The following is a 19,109-nucleotide window of genomic DNA, read 5'->3' as shown; positions in this document are numbered from 1 at the left end:
AGTATATTTTACGAAATGCTTGACATTTCAAATATAAAACAGAAATAATAACTAATTACTTCCTGTTTATAATATGTTCATAATTATAGCGTTATAATTACACACAGAGAGCTTTTCCCATCTCTCTCATACAATGCGTAAGTAACAGAAATACTTGGACAGTGCGTGGCCTGGTGGTTAGTGTGCCGGGTTGTGAAGCCGATAATGGTTCTTTTTTGAAGCCGTGACGCTAAAAAAGCTACAGTTCAATCAGACTTGGTGGTGAGTGCTGATGACTAGTTACTTTTACTTTATTCTATTTTTTCAAAGTTAGAGGCAGCACTCCAGTCTGTCAGTTCGAAGTTAGGGACGGCTGTGCACAGATTATTTTAAGGGTAAGTTAGTGCGATAGAACCAAAACAAACTAATAATAATATGCGCATACTCTTTGGTAATCAGAAGTAATAACGCAGAAGGTTTGTTTTGGAATTTCGCACAAAGCTACTCGAGGGCTATCTGTGCTAGCCGTCCCTAATTTAGCAGTGTAAGACTAGAGGGAAGGCAGCTAGTCATCACCACCCACCGCCAACTCTTGGGCTACTCTTTTACCAACGAATAGTGGGATTGACATTATAACGCCCCCACGGCTGGGAGGGCGAGCATGTTTGGCGCGACTCGGGCGCGAACCCGCGATCCTCAGATTACGAAGCGCACGCCTTAACGCGCTAGGCCATGCCAGGCCTCAAAGAAGAAGGTATACGCACCTGAATGTTTTTGTTTTGTTTTCTCTAATATTTGTGTTGCATATGCTAGTAGTATCTATTTGTAAACTTTTTAGTCAAAATTCAGTCATTTTCATCAATGCTGTATTTGTACAGTAATTTCTTTCACACGCACCAATATTGACGAATTTTTTATACAGAAAATAAAAAATTGCACAAATTTCGAATGTTATTATTATTCGGTGAATACAATTCTATCATACCAACAAGATTCCTGTTATTGTGTTCAAACATTCTATAATGAGTTACAGTATACTTCATGAATAAAACAGTTAAAATTCTATTTATTTTTAATTTCTTCTTCAGTTGTTGTTGGTTTTTACTAGAATGCTTTTCAGGCAAAATTAAGTGCCTAAAAATGATTACCTATAATATTTCATATCTTTCTCGTTCTAAAATTCTAGCTTCTATGGTATAGAAATATTTTATTCTTTGAAATTCCGAGGTCTTTTTATCTTGGAGAAAAAGGTAGTTCCATGGAAAGCTATGTTACATTTGTACCACAAGGTGGCATAAGCTGAATTAAACATTGTGTTATTTTGTTGAAAATGCTACTTATGTGGTATATTTTGATCAAATTGATTTTTCTAAAAGTGATTGGATAGGACCACTAAAATAACAGGATGTTTATTGCAAACTAATTACTTATTTTCCTGAAAAATAGGGTTTATTAAAATTAAATAAAAAAGACCAAACACAATTTAAAAATAATAAAAAATATTTAACAATATTACAAACATAGTATGTATACTTGTGTAGACACTCGAATATCACTTTTACTGGAGCTGAACTGTTTTTCCTCCAATATAACTTCTTAATCGTATACCAAGCTGTTACGTTCTTTACAAGTAACATTGAATTTACCCAAAGTGACTAGCGCTAACCACGTGACTGTCCATTCTCATTAAAATATAAGAAAGGTTGTAACATCGAGATTAAATCTGAACTACCATAAGGAAATACAGTTGTATACATTTATGCTCAACATTCTTGACCATGTGTTATATGAAAGTTGCGCGCACACTTAGAGAATAACTGATAAATATCAAATAATATTATAATAAAATAGAGAGACAGAAAATAAATGCTATTCTTATATACCACATTTGGAATAATAGAAACGTATTAATTAATCCAATATGACAAATAAAATTTTATTCCTAAAATATAGACCAGTGACACAGCAGTATGTCCGCGGACTTACAATGCTAGAAGCTGGGTTTTGACACCTGTGGTGGACAGAGCACAGATAGCCCATTGTGCAGCTTTGTACTTAACTTCAAACAACCAAACAAATACTCCAAAAATGATGACTTCTTTATTTGATTTCAAAAGTGGCATATTTGCAGGAAATATTACAAGTCCATTCTATGATAAATAAATTTTAGTAAAGGAATTGATAACACTTTTCATAACCCTACAAGAAAGGAAAATTATGAAACGTTGTTTCGCACATTTATAAGCATACGGTTTTAATTTAGCTGAGTTACTTGTTATTTTATTTATTATTATTACGATCCATTTACACACTAGAGGGGTTTAGCACTAAATAAAACACTGCTTCTCCTCTTTCCAGTTGTAGAGTTCCCTCACATCATATTAGTCAGTGTTCAAACTCTGTTATATCATTCCTAATGCTGAACCAATGTATACAGAGAGGCAATCAGCCAGTTGCAACCATTTTACTTTATATCTTACTATTATTAATTATTATGTATCCCTTTTTATAATAGTTTTTTTAACACCCAGTACCCAAAGTAAATAAGATGGTTTTGATATCACTTCTGCTTCTATTTCACATTTGGTGAGCTTGAGAGCAGATTTGGCAAATAATCTTCTCTTTACAATAATCATTCAATGTTCTTCTAGTTATAATACCCAGTTCAGTTTACTTTATGTAACATCTGTCCTTTTCTTCAGTTTTTCCGTTGACCAGTATAAACTCTATTCCATATTTTTTTTTCCATCCGTTTACATATACTTTCGTTAACATCATCTTTATATCTTACTATGTTACTCAAGGCTAAACCTATCCATCTAGATGGTCCACTTTATCATTGTATAGTACATTGCTGTGGCCTAAAATATAAGCTTTCACAAGATGAACCTTCAAGTTTCTTAATGGTTTTCCCCATGTTCTTTGGATAAAACCTATCTCCAATTTTGTGATGATATATGAGACGTCTGTCATGATATTCACTGGTACTTATCAATCAAACAAGTGCATTTTCATATGCTTCCCGTTTTGACATTTTTGTCACTGATGTTTCAAACTCCACGGGTCCATCTTCCTACATAGCTTTTGTCTATTCAATCACAACTGAAACATGTTATGATTAATGTCGCCCAATGTTCATAAATTCATTGATTTAGCTGTGCTAACCAGTTCTTAACCTTACTCTTAGCATCTTGCTGCCAGTCTTCATTATGTTTAACTTAATGCAGTCTGTCTGGACTCACCCAATATTCTTGATGTTTTCCAGTAACCATTGCATTCTTCTTGGCTTCGTTGGGTCATTACGTGACCAGTTTCACTCTCTGTATTACTATTTCGAATACTGAAAAAGTAGGTGAGATAGGTAGTGACTGTTCTGAGTAATGCTTGGCAGGCCAGAATTATTTGTTTTGTTGTCATACTGTTCAAGCCAACCCAACAGCAAAAGAAGTCACTGAATGTTGATTTGAGTCATCGTATTGCTATTTTCATCATTGTATTCCGCGTCCTCTATAGTTTGGTCATTGCTGACTTTGTTGGCGATGCAGATAAGTGAATTACTTACATTTTCTGGTCATGACTGCTGCTTTTATCAGATTGACGGCAATGCATTTTCTGTGCTAGAGCATATTTGAGAAAGGTGAGACTATTTACTAATTTCTCTCACATATAATTAACATGTGCAGACTTTCACATTGCCAATCTGTAATCTACCACAACACCGAGAAAAGTGACAGAGTTTTTATATGTGACTCATCTGTCTACACATTTCATTGTGTAAAAAAAAGTGTCTGTGTGAGACCTGATAGCGAACATCTGGCAAAGCTTTGTCTGGTTGGATGTTGTTGTGTTTTTTGTGTGTGTTTTTTATTCGTAGTTCATTGCCAGATGCTCTTGCTGGCTTCCTGAATGTCCTTCACCGCTTCTGTTTGACGTGTTTCAGATACATGTAGCAATTATATCATCAACATTTGTATATTGTTGCATCCCAGGGCCTTCCATTGTACTGACCAGATTATTTCTGTGTAGGTTGAAGAGAGTAGGGATTCATTGTTGATCCTTGTAGCTAACCAGAACCGATATCAAACATTTCAAATATTCAATTGTAAACTTTTAACTGACAGCAAAGTTGGCCAACATGGCGCATATCTGTTGTATAATAATGTCCGAGACTTCACGAGCCTTTACCTTCTTTACCAAAACTCCAATATCTACTCGATTGTAAGTAACTTCAATGTCAAAATAACCTAGCAGCACATTATTCATGACGAAAATCCGCTTGAAATAAAAATGTATTTCTTTTATAAAATTATTAATACCCATACTAGCAGTACATTGTTTTAATATTTGCAAACACTAGTGAATGTTGTGTATAACTGTTTCGATGTTTAAGATTGTGGATCCCTTCAGCTTAGCTCCTTTCACCTATGTAAAGATACAATTTCTTTGGTCTTTCGGTCTCACACGAGGCTTCTGTGTTGCTAACTTTTCCATGAGATTTACCCATACATGTATTATTCCTTTTAGTCTATATCCTTCGGTGTGAGGCCCGGGATGGCTAGGTGGGCGTTCGACTCGTAATCTGAGGGTCCCGGGTTCGCATCCCCGTCGCGCCAAACATGCTCGCCCTTTCAGCCGCGGGGGCGTTATAATGTGACGGTCAATCCCACTATTCGTTGGTAAAAGAGTAGCCCCAGAGTTGGCGGTTGGTGGTGATGACTAACTGCCTTCCCTCTAGTCTTACACTGCTAAATTAGGGACGGCTAGCACAGATAGCCCTCGAGTAGCTTTGGGCTTTGGTGCGAGATGATCTTTGAAAGACTTGGACCACGTTACCATTATTGTAGAGCGGTTTCAGTTTTCATTTTTATTTCCACATAAAGCTAGATTTGTTTCTAGAGACATATATTTAAGTCAGAATTTTTCATAAGTTTCAATTTCGTTGAAAGAGATTCTTATTTCCAAAATAACAGCTATTAAAATCCAGTATGAAACACCAATACAATAATCAACAAATTTGTCCAAAACTGTATAAATGTTTCTTCATCTGCTCCTACATTTGTGAAAACAAACGAAAATGTTTAACAACAATGTTAACGTTTTTGTTTTATTCTTTTTGACCTGTTCAAGTAGTTTATCATGAGCTAGAAATGATTCTTACGTAACTACTAGGTGTTCCGTTGTTCAGTTTCTGTCAGGTCACACTGTAAGCTTCACTTTAACAACTTGCTAAACCTCACCTCTAAAGCACCAATTAAAAGAACTGTGTTAAATACGCAACAGTAAGCCATGTAATTACCTTTGGTGAAACTGGCCTCATTATTCGAAACAAACATATAATTTTCGAATTTTTGATTTGTTTCGTTATTTGGTCACTCCCGGCGAGTCAGAGGTTAATCTGAAAGCTTTTAATACTAAAAATCGGGTTTCGATACCCGAGTTATGCAGAGCACAGATAGCTTAATGTGTAATTTTGTGCTAACAACAAATGACAACAAAATTTCACGTGCCTTATGCATAGTATGATACTAGCGTCATCTAGTGTGAGAACACAAGTATACATTTTGCTGTTGGTCGTAAAATGTAAGACCTCAAATATCTGGAGTAATAATTGTTTAATATTAATAGTGTTTCTTTGTCCTCTGTCGTGTTTAAATGTGCTTGGAGGTTTTATATGATACTGGTTTATTATATTTTTAAACACACGTACCTGCAAAATAATTACGGCGATTAGCCTTAGTGGTTTCTTTAAGGCGAAACGTCGATTGAAATAAAAATTATGTTATAATTATCTGTAGAGTAAAAGTTATTTTTTCTAACTTTATTGTCACAAAAAGTTATAACAAGCATTTAAAAATGGATCGTTTATTCTTTCAAAAAGGAGAACAATTTTGTCATTTTAATAAACAGAAATAAAAGTTTAAAATAATGATTTGTGTCAGACATGTAGTGGTTTGATATTAATTAGGTACAAAGCTACGCATTGGGCTATCTCTGTTGTGCCTAACGCGGATATCGAAGACCAGTCTGTAGCATTCAAAACGTTGTTATAAATTATGCAAATTAAGAACGAACCATGTTTTCTGGGGTATTTTGATTGGAAAATACTGAGAGTATGATAAAGCGTTAAGCATTTTATTTGAGTGTATCTCTAAAATACATCAACAAAACGAACAGTTAGTTACCCTGGTGTCATAAAAAGTAATCAAATAACGTGTGCAGTTAGTGGATTTAATACCTTATCATCCACAAAGATAGTAACATTTCTAAGGACAGTTTTAAGGTCACTTAAGTTTGGATCTAGTGAATTTGTTATAAATCATTAACTTGTTAATGCTTTTTACCATATGACCATATAATTTATTTAATTATCATTTTTCATTGTTTGGATCATTTTAAGTGCTTGTAAGTTAGGTTGTCCCTTTTGGAATGTGTTGTGTAATCATGCTATGTGTTTCATATTCACTTATTTAATGCATAATTTTTCTAAATATCTCTTCACACTGTGTATTTATTTTTTAAATATAGTATGAATCACGAAAGCAACTGTGGTAAACATGCATCCAAAAATCCTCTACCCTCTTGTTTAAACATAAACAAGTTTCACACATGCGACTGTATCTACTTGCAGCACAGATTATTGATCATAAAAACGTTAAGTTTCTTTCGTTTTAGCTACCTTTTGTTATTTACTTGTGGTATTGCATGAGCTTTCTTATATGAAAATGTTCTGTAAGGTTAAACTTTCAATGTATAAGTGGACAGTTATCTTTTCCACTAACAAGTCAGATGATACCCTAAGAATTAACCTCTTTTATTTTTTTATGGGAATGACCTACAATAATGTGTATAACGCATGCACCCTGAGGAAAAATAGCGTTATTGTTTAGTATATACAATGATATGCCTCTCAGGCTGCAATAGATCTTACACATCTAACCACAGATCAAAAAGTTATAAAAACTTCTAGTAGATTTTACCTCTAGTAAAGGCTCCATCTTTTGTCAAAATTATTTTCAGAGCATTTAATAAAGTTATTGTTATTTTGCTAAACCTCGTGTCCAGATTCTTTAATTGTTCAAACTCAGTAGCATTAAAATAATCATATTTTCTCCCTGATACATTTCTATTAAACCTACTGTTATTTTGTTGTACACACTGACTATTCTTGGGGAAATTATTACATCTGATAAAATAAATAATAGATAGAAAGAAGAAAATTTCCTGTGACTGCAGAACTTGTTTTTGAGGAATTTTCTGATTTTGCCTGATGAGTATGTTCCCTGCACTCTTGACTTATAATGTTTGGAAACTTTGTAATTAAGAAAATGACTACGAATCAAATGACTTACAAAAAGGGTAAATAATCAGCCATTAAGAGAAGATGGTCATGTCTTGCAAAAGTACTCGGCTTGATTTCAGATATTCGTTGACTTTGGAAAGATCCACGACTTCTTCCTTACTGTAATCCCACAAACGAGAACAATTTGTAACTGATGTACCCAAAATGGCCGATCGAATTCTCCTCCTGAGGTTCAATCTCAGTTCATGGGCGATGCAGATGACTGAAGATTACTGAGATGATCGGATAAGTCCACTTTAGACTGAATAATGACTTCTTAAACATGTTTAATAATTTTTGTAAAATTGTGTTTCAATGTTTTAGCTTGTATGTGTTCCACAGTAAGTATGTTACAATATTTAGAGTAAGTTTCTCCAATTACTTGTCCAATATGCAAGGTGTTTCCATTCGTTTTTTAATTTTAAAGTTAAAAACAGTCGAAATATCTTGAAAACAAAAACAGGGAGAATAAGTATGACGTGCAGGCACTTCCTACCATTTTTTTTCTAACTCTTCAAAGTTTTCATACGTACTAAGTGTGTAGTTTTAATAAAAAATAAATTCATATTGCTCTATCAAACAAATTAATTCAAGTAGGATTTGACGTGCACTTTGTAATGGGAAAGATTTGTGTAACATGTAACAATCTATGTAGAAGTCTGCAATGTTTTGTTTTGTTTTTGTTTGTTTTTTTCATTGAAAGTTCAAGAAATTCCTTGAGGTAACAATCTTACTTTTTTTCAGTTATAGTAACTGTTGGTTCCATGGGTAGAACTTGCATTCTGGGTATTATTGTCCTGTGTATGTAATGATAAACTTTCTCAACTGACCAGATTTACTGCTGAGAACTCTCCATTAAAGGTTCCCAAATATACACTTATTTAAACTTTAATTGTTTTTTACTGTGTTGTACATTGTGTAAAGTCCCTATTATTTCTTCCAACTCGATTGAAATCAAAGAACTCGTATATTTGCTCTGTAATACGTCTTCTATCGAAGTTTCTGTTATTCTGTGTAACTTACCTTATTATTGTAAGACAGATTAGTGCATCACAGAATACCACATCAATATCTTTAGATGTTGAAAAGATTCACCAAACTAATTTTTCTCTTTTATTTGTTTTATTTAAGTTAAGTACAAAGTTACACAATGAGCTATATGTGCTCTGCTCATCATTGATATCGAAACGTACATAAAAAAAAATGTTCATCCCTTAGCAGCTGTTTATACATATATATTTTTCTCTACAAGTGGGTTTTCTCGTCATCACGGATTGTTAAAAATATTGTTATTTTTACTGTGTATTTTCTTCTCTAAATGTTAAAAGTTTAGAGCTCTCACAACTGCACTGAACAACAAAGAAAAGATTTACATTTCTTTATTTGGTAAATTTATAATGTAATTCAGCATATTAAATTATAAAAAAAAACAGCTTTTGTTTCAAACTCTTCGAAAGATAAAAGTAAAGTGAACATTGGAATTTGATGTTAACTTTAATGTTTTTATGGTAAAAATGTCTTTATTTCATTTGAACTAATTTTCTGTGTAAGTGTGTGTGTATTTTTTTTCTCTTTCACGAGTTCCATTAGTATTTTAAGACAGGATACCAGTTCAACTTTATTTCTTATGTTATTTATTGCAGTATTTATAAACTACTATTACGAAAGTTCATCTTTATTATAATACAAGTTTAGAACTCAAATTTTTCATATTTGTGATATTTTTCAATTATAGTGTATATAGTGGACAGTAGATAACAGCTATGTAAAAACACTATCTATTATAGTTAAATTGTTACGTTATTAAAAGTGGCAATTATTGAATCATTGCCACGTGAAAAATAAGTTTCAATTTCTAGGAGTGTGCGAGTCACCTTTTTCATTTTATTTTTCAAAATAATAATAATAACTGATATATTGCAGAATCCTGCCCAATGGCTCGTTTGTAAACTTCACAGAGGGATTCGAATGATAAAATGCGGAGTTATATTCTTGCTGTAGGACAAAATTGTTCAACCCTTATCAGCAAAACTTCTTTAAATATTTATTTCAAAGTTTAAAATATATGTTAATTCTTGATGTTTTAAATTGTTTTTTGTAATAAAAACATTCACCGCACGTATCTCTTAAATTTTGAATAGTCTTCTGTTGTCATCTTTAAAATTTAACTGAAGGCTAGATCTTGATTACTTTGAGATTGAAAGCATAGGTGTTTTTGTTCTAGCTTTGATTCAGGTCTAATTTTTGTTAATGAATGATGCGCAAAGCAACTCGAGGGCTATCTGCGCTAGCCGTCCCTGATTTAGCAACGTAAGACTAGAGGGAAGGTAGCTAGTCATCACCACCCACCGCCAACTCTTGGGCTACTCTTTCACCAACGAATAGTTGTAATGACCGTCACATTATAACGCCCCCACGGCTGAAAGGTCGAGCATATTTGGTGTGACCGGGATGCGAACCCGAGACCCTCAGATTACGAGTCGCACTCCTTAACCCACCTGGCCATGCCGGGCCACAGGTCAGAGAAACTTAGAGTTTCAGAGCTTATGAATAAAAATGATATTGTTTATACTTTTAGTAATTCTGAATAATAAAGCTAATAAAAGACCTGTAAAATTATCATTACAAAAACTACTTTTATATTATCAGTTAATTTTGTTATGGTTTTGTAGTTATAATCTATTCCTTACTGTTATTTGTGTTAAAAAATGAATCTATGTAAGCTTTTTTAATTTGTTTATATCCATTTTTTTCAGTTTAAAGTAGCTCCATATTAAAAAATAAATATAAGCTTTGATATGATCTCACTTTAATAGAAACCGGATTTGAAATTTAACAAAAAGAATTCATTTCAATTTCATTATAAATTTTCTAGTGGCACTTGACCAAGTAGTAAGGGCGCTTGACTCGGACCTCCGCGTTACCAAATATGCATGCTTTTTCAGTCGTGGGAGCGTTATAATGTACGATGAATCTCACTATTCGTTGATAAGAGAGTAGTCCAAGAGTTGACTGTGTGTGGTGATAACTAACTGCATTCCCTTTACCCTTTTACTTCTAAATTATGGACGGCTAGCGGAGATAGCCCCTATGTAGCTTTATGTGTAATTCAAAACAAACAAAGAAATCCAATCGAACAGAGATAAGTCTGCATACTTACAATGCTGAAAACTAGGCTTCAATACCCGTGATGGCTACAGCATAGATTGTCCATTTTATAATTTTCTGCTTCAACTAAAAACAAAAGAAATTTATTATAACGCAAAACATATGACTTTGACAAGTTGAAAAAATGGAAAAATTAATAAAAATTTAATATTTGAAATACTATTCTGATGCTGCTGACCTCTCGTGGTTTTAGTGCAAACAATCATGAATGAAATAAAGGCATTAGGACTAAGCTGACATGGCGACTAATGACGATGAGCCTATGCATTTATACGAAGTCTTTCAGAACTGTTTTAATAAGATAGCAAACAAACAGCAAGGTATGTAACTGTTTTTTATTTTAAATATTCCATTGTTTATTTATTTGTTGATAAGGTAGAGTGATAACAGTCTGAATAGAGTTCACCGTTCACTGTCACCATTATATAGTCCACTACCTGAGTGTTTAATCACGATGTCAAACAATGCCCTACATAAACAGAATACTATTTAGAAGTTAGAACACTTTGGATATCAAAGAAATCGTATAACACAAACAAAATGTATTGCTATATTTTAGTGTACGAGTATTGAATGTGAAAAACATTTAGGATACCTAATCAGAATAAAACTTGATGTTTGTACAATAAATAATTTTTACCTAAAAATGAACTTGCAGCTGTACTGTACAGTTTCTGCTTTGTACTGCTAAAACTAAAAGTAGTAGCATTAGCTATCTTGACTAAATAAGTACATTTGCTGATCTACCATTTTAATAATGTTTAATTAATGTTAATGTGAAGAGTAAATAAGTCATAGGTTAGTTTTGTAAGTTTTGATGTTCATCTGTCATGTCGGTAAATGCAGAGAAAGCATTATAGAACAAAGTAAATCCATTTTACAGGGGATCTTATTGGGGTGTTTAAAGTTAAGAAAATTTACTGTAACTACATCATATGTTTGTATATCTAATAATGATAGTAGTAAGAGTAGGGGACCCAAATAAATTTTAGTAAAGTAGGAGTCATCTTCAGCTAAGATGGCTCAATTTGTTTTTTAACAGGTTGGTTGAATTTTGTAATGAATTACCTTTAGATGTAGTAGATAAAAGTTATTAGGAGCAGTTTATGAATGTTTAAATCATAGGGACTGGCTTTAAGTGTTTTTTTATTTGTTTTAAAGCTTAATATAAAGATAGGATGGTCTATAAATGGCTCAACAATTCTTTTGTTGTCATTAAATTATATGTATGTAAGAGTAAAAATTACATATAACTTGAAATGGTATTATTGTTCCACCAGTGGTTAAAAATGCAATGGAAATATTGTTTATTAATATGTTTTTCATATTCAGTTGCTCTAGTGTTAAGTATTAGCTACACTTGTATTGACTTCTATAATAAAATGCATTAATGTTCTATTTGAAATAACAGATTTAGTGTAACTGGTATTTTAAAACTGTGATACATAAATATACATTAAGTAATAGAATTTACATGTCATTTTTGAAATGACTGAAGATTTGAAAAATATAATTTTCCATGAGTCATTTGATTTTGATATCTCTGATTTATGTCTAAGTAGAAAATTTCAAGGAATTATAATGAATTTAAAATCATAAATGCATTTATCTTTATGAATTCTGTTATTTGAAATTTTAGGTGGGGGTATGGTGCATACAGTCATCCCCCCTACGATTTGGTCTGTTGAATTGTTTGATTGCATCACATGCCTACAAATTGTGTGTTTGTTCTTGTGTTCTTACCAATCAAATTACATAATTAGGCCTAGATGTAGGCTTTTTCAGTAGCCGAAATGTACATCTTTAAGATAGGCGTGCTTCTAAGCTTTTTGATCTAAGTGATAGTTCGTAAGTATACATGCAAGTATCGTGGCAATAAGATTACTCTGTGACTGCATGTTTACAGCTTTCAGGTTCACGTAATCAGAGATTACCAATTTGCAAATTGAACAGTCCACATAAGTGGTTGCAAAAATCATCCCCCCCATCGGGTGTAAAAAAATCTATGCTCCTGACTTTGTGCATACAACAGTCCAGTTACAACTTGTATTTTACTTCACCAATGAAAGGACATACCTGTTTATTCATCAATTTAATAGCATCAAGATTTCCTGCTTGGCCCTGAAAAAATAATGGTAAATACTCACACTTCTAGAAAGAAAAAAATATATGCTATCAACTTAATTTGTATTATTTTATGGCCACTGTTACAATTTAGAGATTGCTAACTAAATATGTCAGCTTCTGGGTTATTATATAGATGATTTTATAATTCCACTTGAAATTATAATGTGAAAGTATTTTATGTAAATATATTGTTAATATGAGTTAATTCTTTGAGCACTTACTAAAATGCAATAAACATTGAAATTAGATAATAGGATGTTTTTAATTTATCATAATTATGAATAACCTACTGAAATATGAACACTTCTTACTAGTTATTATTTTGTACTGTAGTCATGGTCTGGAAAATGAAAGTTATTATTTTGTTTTCAGTTTAGTGCTTATTTTTGATTTACAATTTTAAATTAATTCCAATGAATGAACTGTAAAGAAATAGCTAAGTGCTTTTTAAAGAGAAAGCACCAAGATCAACTCACTATTTTTACTTTATTTTTAAAGCTTGCCAAAATGTTTTGTGTACAGTGATCTCTCACTAGTTTGGTGTTTGTGTGTGCATTTGTCTAGAAAAGAACATATGTCATGTGTGTGTGTGTGTGTGTGTGTGTTTTCAAAGAATTAAAACTTCATTTTATGATATGTTTCTCTAATATATTATTATAGTACATATCACAGTCATGAATGTATGTGATATGGTTGGCTCATTTAAAACATCTGAGATAAAATTAAAGCAATTATTATAAACTTAAGAAGTTTAGATTTACTGCTATGATGAGAGATTTAGAGAATTATAGAAGATCAGGTGAACTCAGACAAGACACTGAGAAGTTGAAAAGAATATGTGGAAAAAAAATTGATAAAAATGTAAAAGTTACCTGTAAGTATTTCTTTAAGTACATTTAGAATAAGCAAAGTGATAGGATCACTAGAGTCTTTGAGTAATGATAAAGAATGATCTTGGGATGGCTAGGTTACTAAATTCTACTTTTTTATTTAGAGTATATAGTGATAAGATCTCTGAGCTAGGTATTATTTCCTCAAAGGTTTTCAAAGAGATAGACTGGATATGTAAATCACTTGCTATTATTTTTTGCAAGTGTTGGAACAGTGGTCAGGTACCAGAAGGTTGAAAGTTAGTTAATGCTATTCCACTTTTCAAAAGAAAGGATGAAACTTATCTCAGTAATTATATGTCATTATTGATGGTAAAGTTTTTGAATGTCTAATAAAAGATGTTTTGCAAAGTTATTTAAATGTTTGCAGTTTTGTTTGATACTCAACGTGGTTTCAGTAAGGGAAAAATCTTCCTGATCCTTTGGCATTATTTGAAGATGTTATTAATTTTTACATTAAGGTAAAGGAGTAAATTTGGTGTATTTGGATATTCAGAAAACATCTGACAAGATGCCTCATAAAATGCTTGTTAAAAACTTTAAAAGTGTGGGGGATATGTTGGGTCAAAAACTAGCTGGACAGAAGAAAGCTGAGAGTTAGTGAAAGTGAGGTTTATTCAAACTATTGATGTCCCAAGTGGGATACCTGAACAGTAAGTGTTGGGACCATTACTGTTTTTAATTTGATCAGTAACATAAATGGAAGAATAATTAATAAAACATTTAAATTTACTAATGGTGTAAAGGGCTTGGGTGTTACTGGCTGCGAGGAGGATGCTGCTACTTTACAAGGGGATTTAGATCATTTGGTGAACAAATAGAAGATGGATTTTAATTGTAATAAATACAAGATAATAGGTATATGTTGTTTTAATTACTTTGATGTGAATAACCTTCACAGTGTTATGAAGGAAAGGTATCTTGGTGTAATAGCTGATCAGTCTCTTAAGCCATCCGAACAGCATGCTGTTGCTAGTGGTAGGGCAAATAGGAGTTTAGGTTTTATTTGCAAAAGTATTGAACATAATCCTATAGTTCACTGGTTAAATCTCATTTGGAACATTGCATTCAGTACTTTTAATTTAAGAATGGCATTAAACTGTTAGAAAAGGTTCAAGGAGAGCTCCTAGGGTGAAACTACAGAGAGAAAGGTTGTCCTATTAGGATAGGTTAGGTTCTCCAAAATGTTTTTCAGAAAAGAAAAGTTAGATGTGATCTGATTGACACATTTAAGGTTCTAAAGAGAACTAATAATGTTGATACACCATATGTTTTAATACTTAAGGGTGATAAAGACAGGACAAGATGCAGAGTAGGTGTCATCAGCACCTAAGACTGTTTTATGTTTCCAGTAATATAAGGGAGTTAAAGGAAGCATTGATAAAGGCTGTTTTATTTTTTTAAAGACCAAATGTAGTGAAAATCAAATCTCATTTATAACTTGTGCAGTTCACAAAATCTTATTTCGTAAGATTAAAAGCATAATTATGAAAAATAACATTTAAAATTAATAATATTCAATATATTAAACAGTCTACCTGAACAGTTACTTAAGGTATCAATAGATAATGTATTGTACTTTGGGAAGTACAAGCACTTGCTGTTGGCTTGAACTACTGTCTAAAGATTAATTTTCTTTGAAATTGTAACATCAGAGTAATTTCTTTGGTTTCACTCCAGAACATTTGTGAATCAGTTCCAAACATTGTACACCTGTATCATAATTACTTACCTTATATAACCTTAGGCTATGTTACTATCAATGCTACAGATTAGAAAAACCAAACAATGATAAAATTATAGTGTGTGTGACAATATGCTTAGATGTAACTGATCAGCCTCCATACTGTGTAGCTCTGACAGTCACACTTCTCTCATATTTGGGTTGTATTACTGTTTGGGTAAGCATATTTGGGTTGTATTACTGTTTGGGTAAGCAGATTTGGGTTGTATTACTGTTTGGGTAAGCAGATTTGGGTTGTATTACTGTTTGGGTAAGCAGATTTGGGTTGTATTACTGTTTGGGTAAGCAGATTTGGGTTGTATTACTGTTTGGGTAAGCAGATTTGGGTTGTATTACTGTTTGGGTGAGCAGGAATTTATGAAATGTTCCAATTGTGAGTTTAATGTTATTACATAAATGAGATCCAGTTGCATTTATCATTCTCTTATGTATATATATTACTGATTAATTGAAAAACACAATTATACTTTATTGTGCAACTAGTTCCAAAACTTTCACTGTGCAATATACACTTTTTTTGGCTATTAAATATAATCATTTGGTTACTGCTAACTTCCTATCAATACTCACTTTGAGTACTTGATTTGAAGATTCAAATCTAAACTGTGGTTCTGATTTACTGAACATTTTCACCAAGTTCCTTAAACTATCTATTAAATGTTACATATCTGAGTACAGAACCTTAAGTTTTAATATAGTTGTAATATGTATCTGTTATCTCACCATATATGATAGAGAAGATAAATGTCTGTTTTCATACAAACTATTTTGTACACTTATAATAATATAGTTGTGATAATTTGATATTTACCCAAATATAATGTGCTCATTTTCCTTCCAAATATCTATTGAAAAAATTGACTGTACATTATATTTGCACACATTTAACTGTGTTAGGTATTTTACATGAAGTTACCACTGAAAATCATTGAAACATTATTAAAGGTTTCAAGAAATGCTGTGTATACAATGGGAGGAATGATGACATGCTGTGAAAATCAGAAGGGGGAGAAGTGAAGGTTTAGGGAGTAAATGTGATGAATTTGATGGTAACAACAATTCTAGTGTTAACAAAGATTTATGTGAAGATGAATGATTAGCTTGTATTACCACATGTAAATTGTTCAATAAATTTTGTAAAATTGGCACATAAAAACAATTTTAGTAAAATATTTCCAAAAATGTATAATATATCAATAATTGTATTAAAAATTATTTAATACATTTTGCACAACTGATGTGTAAAATTTTTTAATCTTTTCAACATTGGGTTTGCATTGAATTTGAGATAATATAATATTTTGTGTTTTCATTGAAATAAGAGTATGGATGGTAGACTTTCTGGGAAGTTGATTGCCCTAGCAGATTATATTTGAAGCAGTTTAACATTAGGTCAGAATATGCAACTTATTTCAATATAATGATGAGTGCTGATTAAAAAATGAAATTTCAGATAATGAGGCTCTTGAAATCTTTCATTTCACAGATAAAGCTAGAGATGCACCCTACACTATGCCTTATCCTTCTCAACCAGTTGAGGTCCTTCCTCAGGTAAGATATTTTAAAACCAGAGTATAAAATCATGTTAAAAGAATCATCACATTAAAAAAAGTGAGCTGCCTTGTAAGTATTAAAATATATTCCATCAAATCTAAAGTATTCCGTTGTTTTTGAGTGTTTTTGCTTTTATTCACATTAAAATGTAAGTTTGTTTTTGTCAATGCATAAATTTTGTACATAAACACATTTCTTTTTGATTGTGTTCAAAGCATAACTGATAGAAATTACATGTTTAACAAGTTTCTCAGCACAGAGTGAGATGGAATTTCATATTTTATTATGCAGCCTTCTCAAAGTCTTTGCATTGGTCTGTCAGATTTTACACAATTATGTGTTTAAAATTTGTGAATGTAATTTGTATACACTGTTGGCCAAAATCTTGAGGCCAATGAACATAAAGAAAAAATATGCATTTTGCATTGTTAGACTCAACCACTTATTTGAGTAGAGCTTCAAAAGATGAAAATAAGAAAAGGGAAAATAAAAAAAGAATTGTTATCATTTAATAGGGAAAATGTGAACACTATGAAATTAGCCTAAATACTAGCTGGTCAAAAGTTTAAGACTATACTGAAATGAAGCGTTAATCGATAAACACGTAATGAAACTTAATCATTTGTGTTCAAGCATTAGCATTGTCAACATCTCACACTGACATCTCCTGTGTTACATTGGGTAAAAACATGGCAAAGGCTAAAAAGTTGACAGAGTTTGAATATGGCAGAACTGTTGAGAGGCAAAAGCAAGGTCTCTCTCAACATTCCATCACTGGTGAGATTGGGCGTAGTGAAACTGCTGTTGCAAATTTCATTAAAAGACCCTGAGGAATACAGAATGAGAATTTCAAGTGGTTGGCCCAAGAAAATTTCATCAGCATTGATTAGGAGGATTCGACAGGTTCTCTGGCAAGACAACAGCCAATTGTAAAACCAGATTAAGGCCCTTAACGGACACAGAATGCAGCTCAAGAACAATAAGATGGCATCTACGAGAGAAAGGCTTTAAAAACAGCAAACATCTTCAAAGGCCATGCTTCCTTCCACACCATGAAATAGCTCGGTTAAACTTTCCTGAGAAGTACCAAACATGGGACACAGAAAAGTAGAAGAGGGTTTTGTTCTCTGATGAGAAAACATTTAACCTGGATGGTCCAGATGGCTTCCAACATTACTGGCACAATAAGGATATCCCACTGCAGACATTTTCTACACGACATAGTGGAGGAGGTTCCATCATGATCTGGGGTTCTTTCTCCTTCTATGGAACAATGGAGCTTCAGGTTATACAGGGGTGTCAAACAGCAGCTGTCTAGATTGGCATGTTGGAGAGAGCATCCTTATTGACTGAAGGCCAGCTCTTGTGTAGAAATGAGTGGATCTTTCAGCAGGACAATGCTGCAATCAACAATGTCTGCAGGACAAAGGACATTTTCATGATGAATAACGTGATTCTTTTGGATCATCAAGTGTGTCCACCTGAACTGAACCCCCATTGAAAATGTTTGGGGGTGGATGGTAAGGGAAGTCTGAAGAAATGGACATCAGTTCCAAACGGTGCATGATCTTCATGAAGCCATCTTCACCACTTGGAATAACATTCCAGGCAGCCTTCTGCAAATGCTTAAATCAACCATGCCAAAGCAAATTTTTGAAGTTATTTGCAGTGATGGCCATACAACTTGCTACTGAGACCTCTTGTTGGGCATTTCCTACCCTGTTTAGGACTTCTTTTTTGTTTGGTCTTAAACTTTTGACCAGCTAGTATTTAGGCTAATTTCATAGTGTTCACATTTTCCCTAGTAAATTCTAAAAAGGTTTTTATTTTCCCTTTTCTTATTTTCATCTTTTGAAGCTCTGCTCAAGTAAGTGGTTGAGTCTAACAACACAAAATGCATATTTTGTCTTTATGTTCATTGGCCTTAAGGTTTTGGCCAGCAGTGTATATAATTTTCATCTCATATACCTAATTTGGCTTGACTCACTTGTATGTTTCTTTCATAAAACAAAACTAAGTGCATATGTATAACAGTTATAAATTATTATTCATCCCCCACTGTATATTATCTCTTTCACAACAGGTCACAAGTTAAAGACCATGTCATTGCGTTTGTTTACTCGCATTCAAAATTTTATTGAACTAATATTTTATGAATTTATTTCAGTATGTTTGGAGTCATATTGTATATTGTAATTAAAACTTTAATATTATATATGAGCTAATTTCTTAATTTGAAAGTAAATATTAAAATAACACTTAAATATAAATTTTAGTGAGTTACATGGTATGATGAACACAGCACTGT

At 32.5% G+C, this 19,109-nt stretch overlaps 1 protein-coding gene across 1 annotated transcript in view; it reads left to right on the top strand.

Annotated features, from left to right (window-relative positions):
- Nucleotides 1–10,481: 10,481 nt before the first annotated feature.
- The window catches only part of LOC143236524 (transcription factor 12-like), a 69,706-nt gene continuing 61,078 nt past the window's right edge, over nucleotides 10,482–19,109 (top strand). Inside the window, exons 1-2 of the mRNA XM_076474823.1 lie at nucleotides 10,482–10,806; nucleotides 16,734–16,798. Coding sequence (XP_076330938.1) covers nucleotides 10,725–10,806; nucleotides 16,734–16,798 — 147 coding nt within the window. The 5' untranslated portion in view covers nucleotides 10,482–10,724. The remainder of the gene's footprint in view (nucleotides 10,807–16,733; nucleotides 16,799–19,109) is intronic.

Source organism: Tachypleus tridentatus, chromosome 13 (assembly GCF_004210375.1).
Source record: "Tachypleus tridentatus isolate NWPU-2018 chromosome 13, ASM421037v1, whole genome shotgun sequence".
Taxonomy (NCBI): Eukaryota; Metazoa; Arthropoda; class Merostomata; order Xiphosura; family Limulidae; genus Tachypleus; species Tachypleus tridentatus.
The sequence above is the reverse complement of the archived record's forward strand: the minus strand, read 5'-3'. Positions and strand labels throughout refer to the sequence as shown.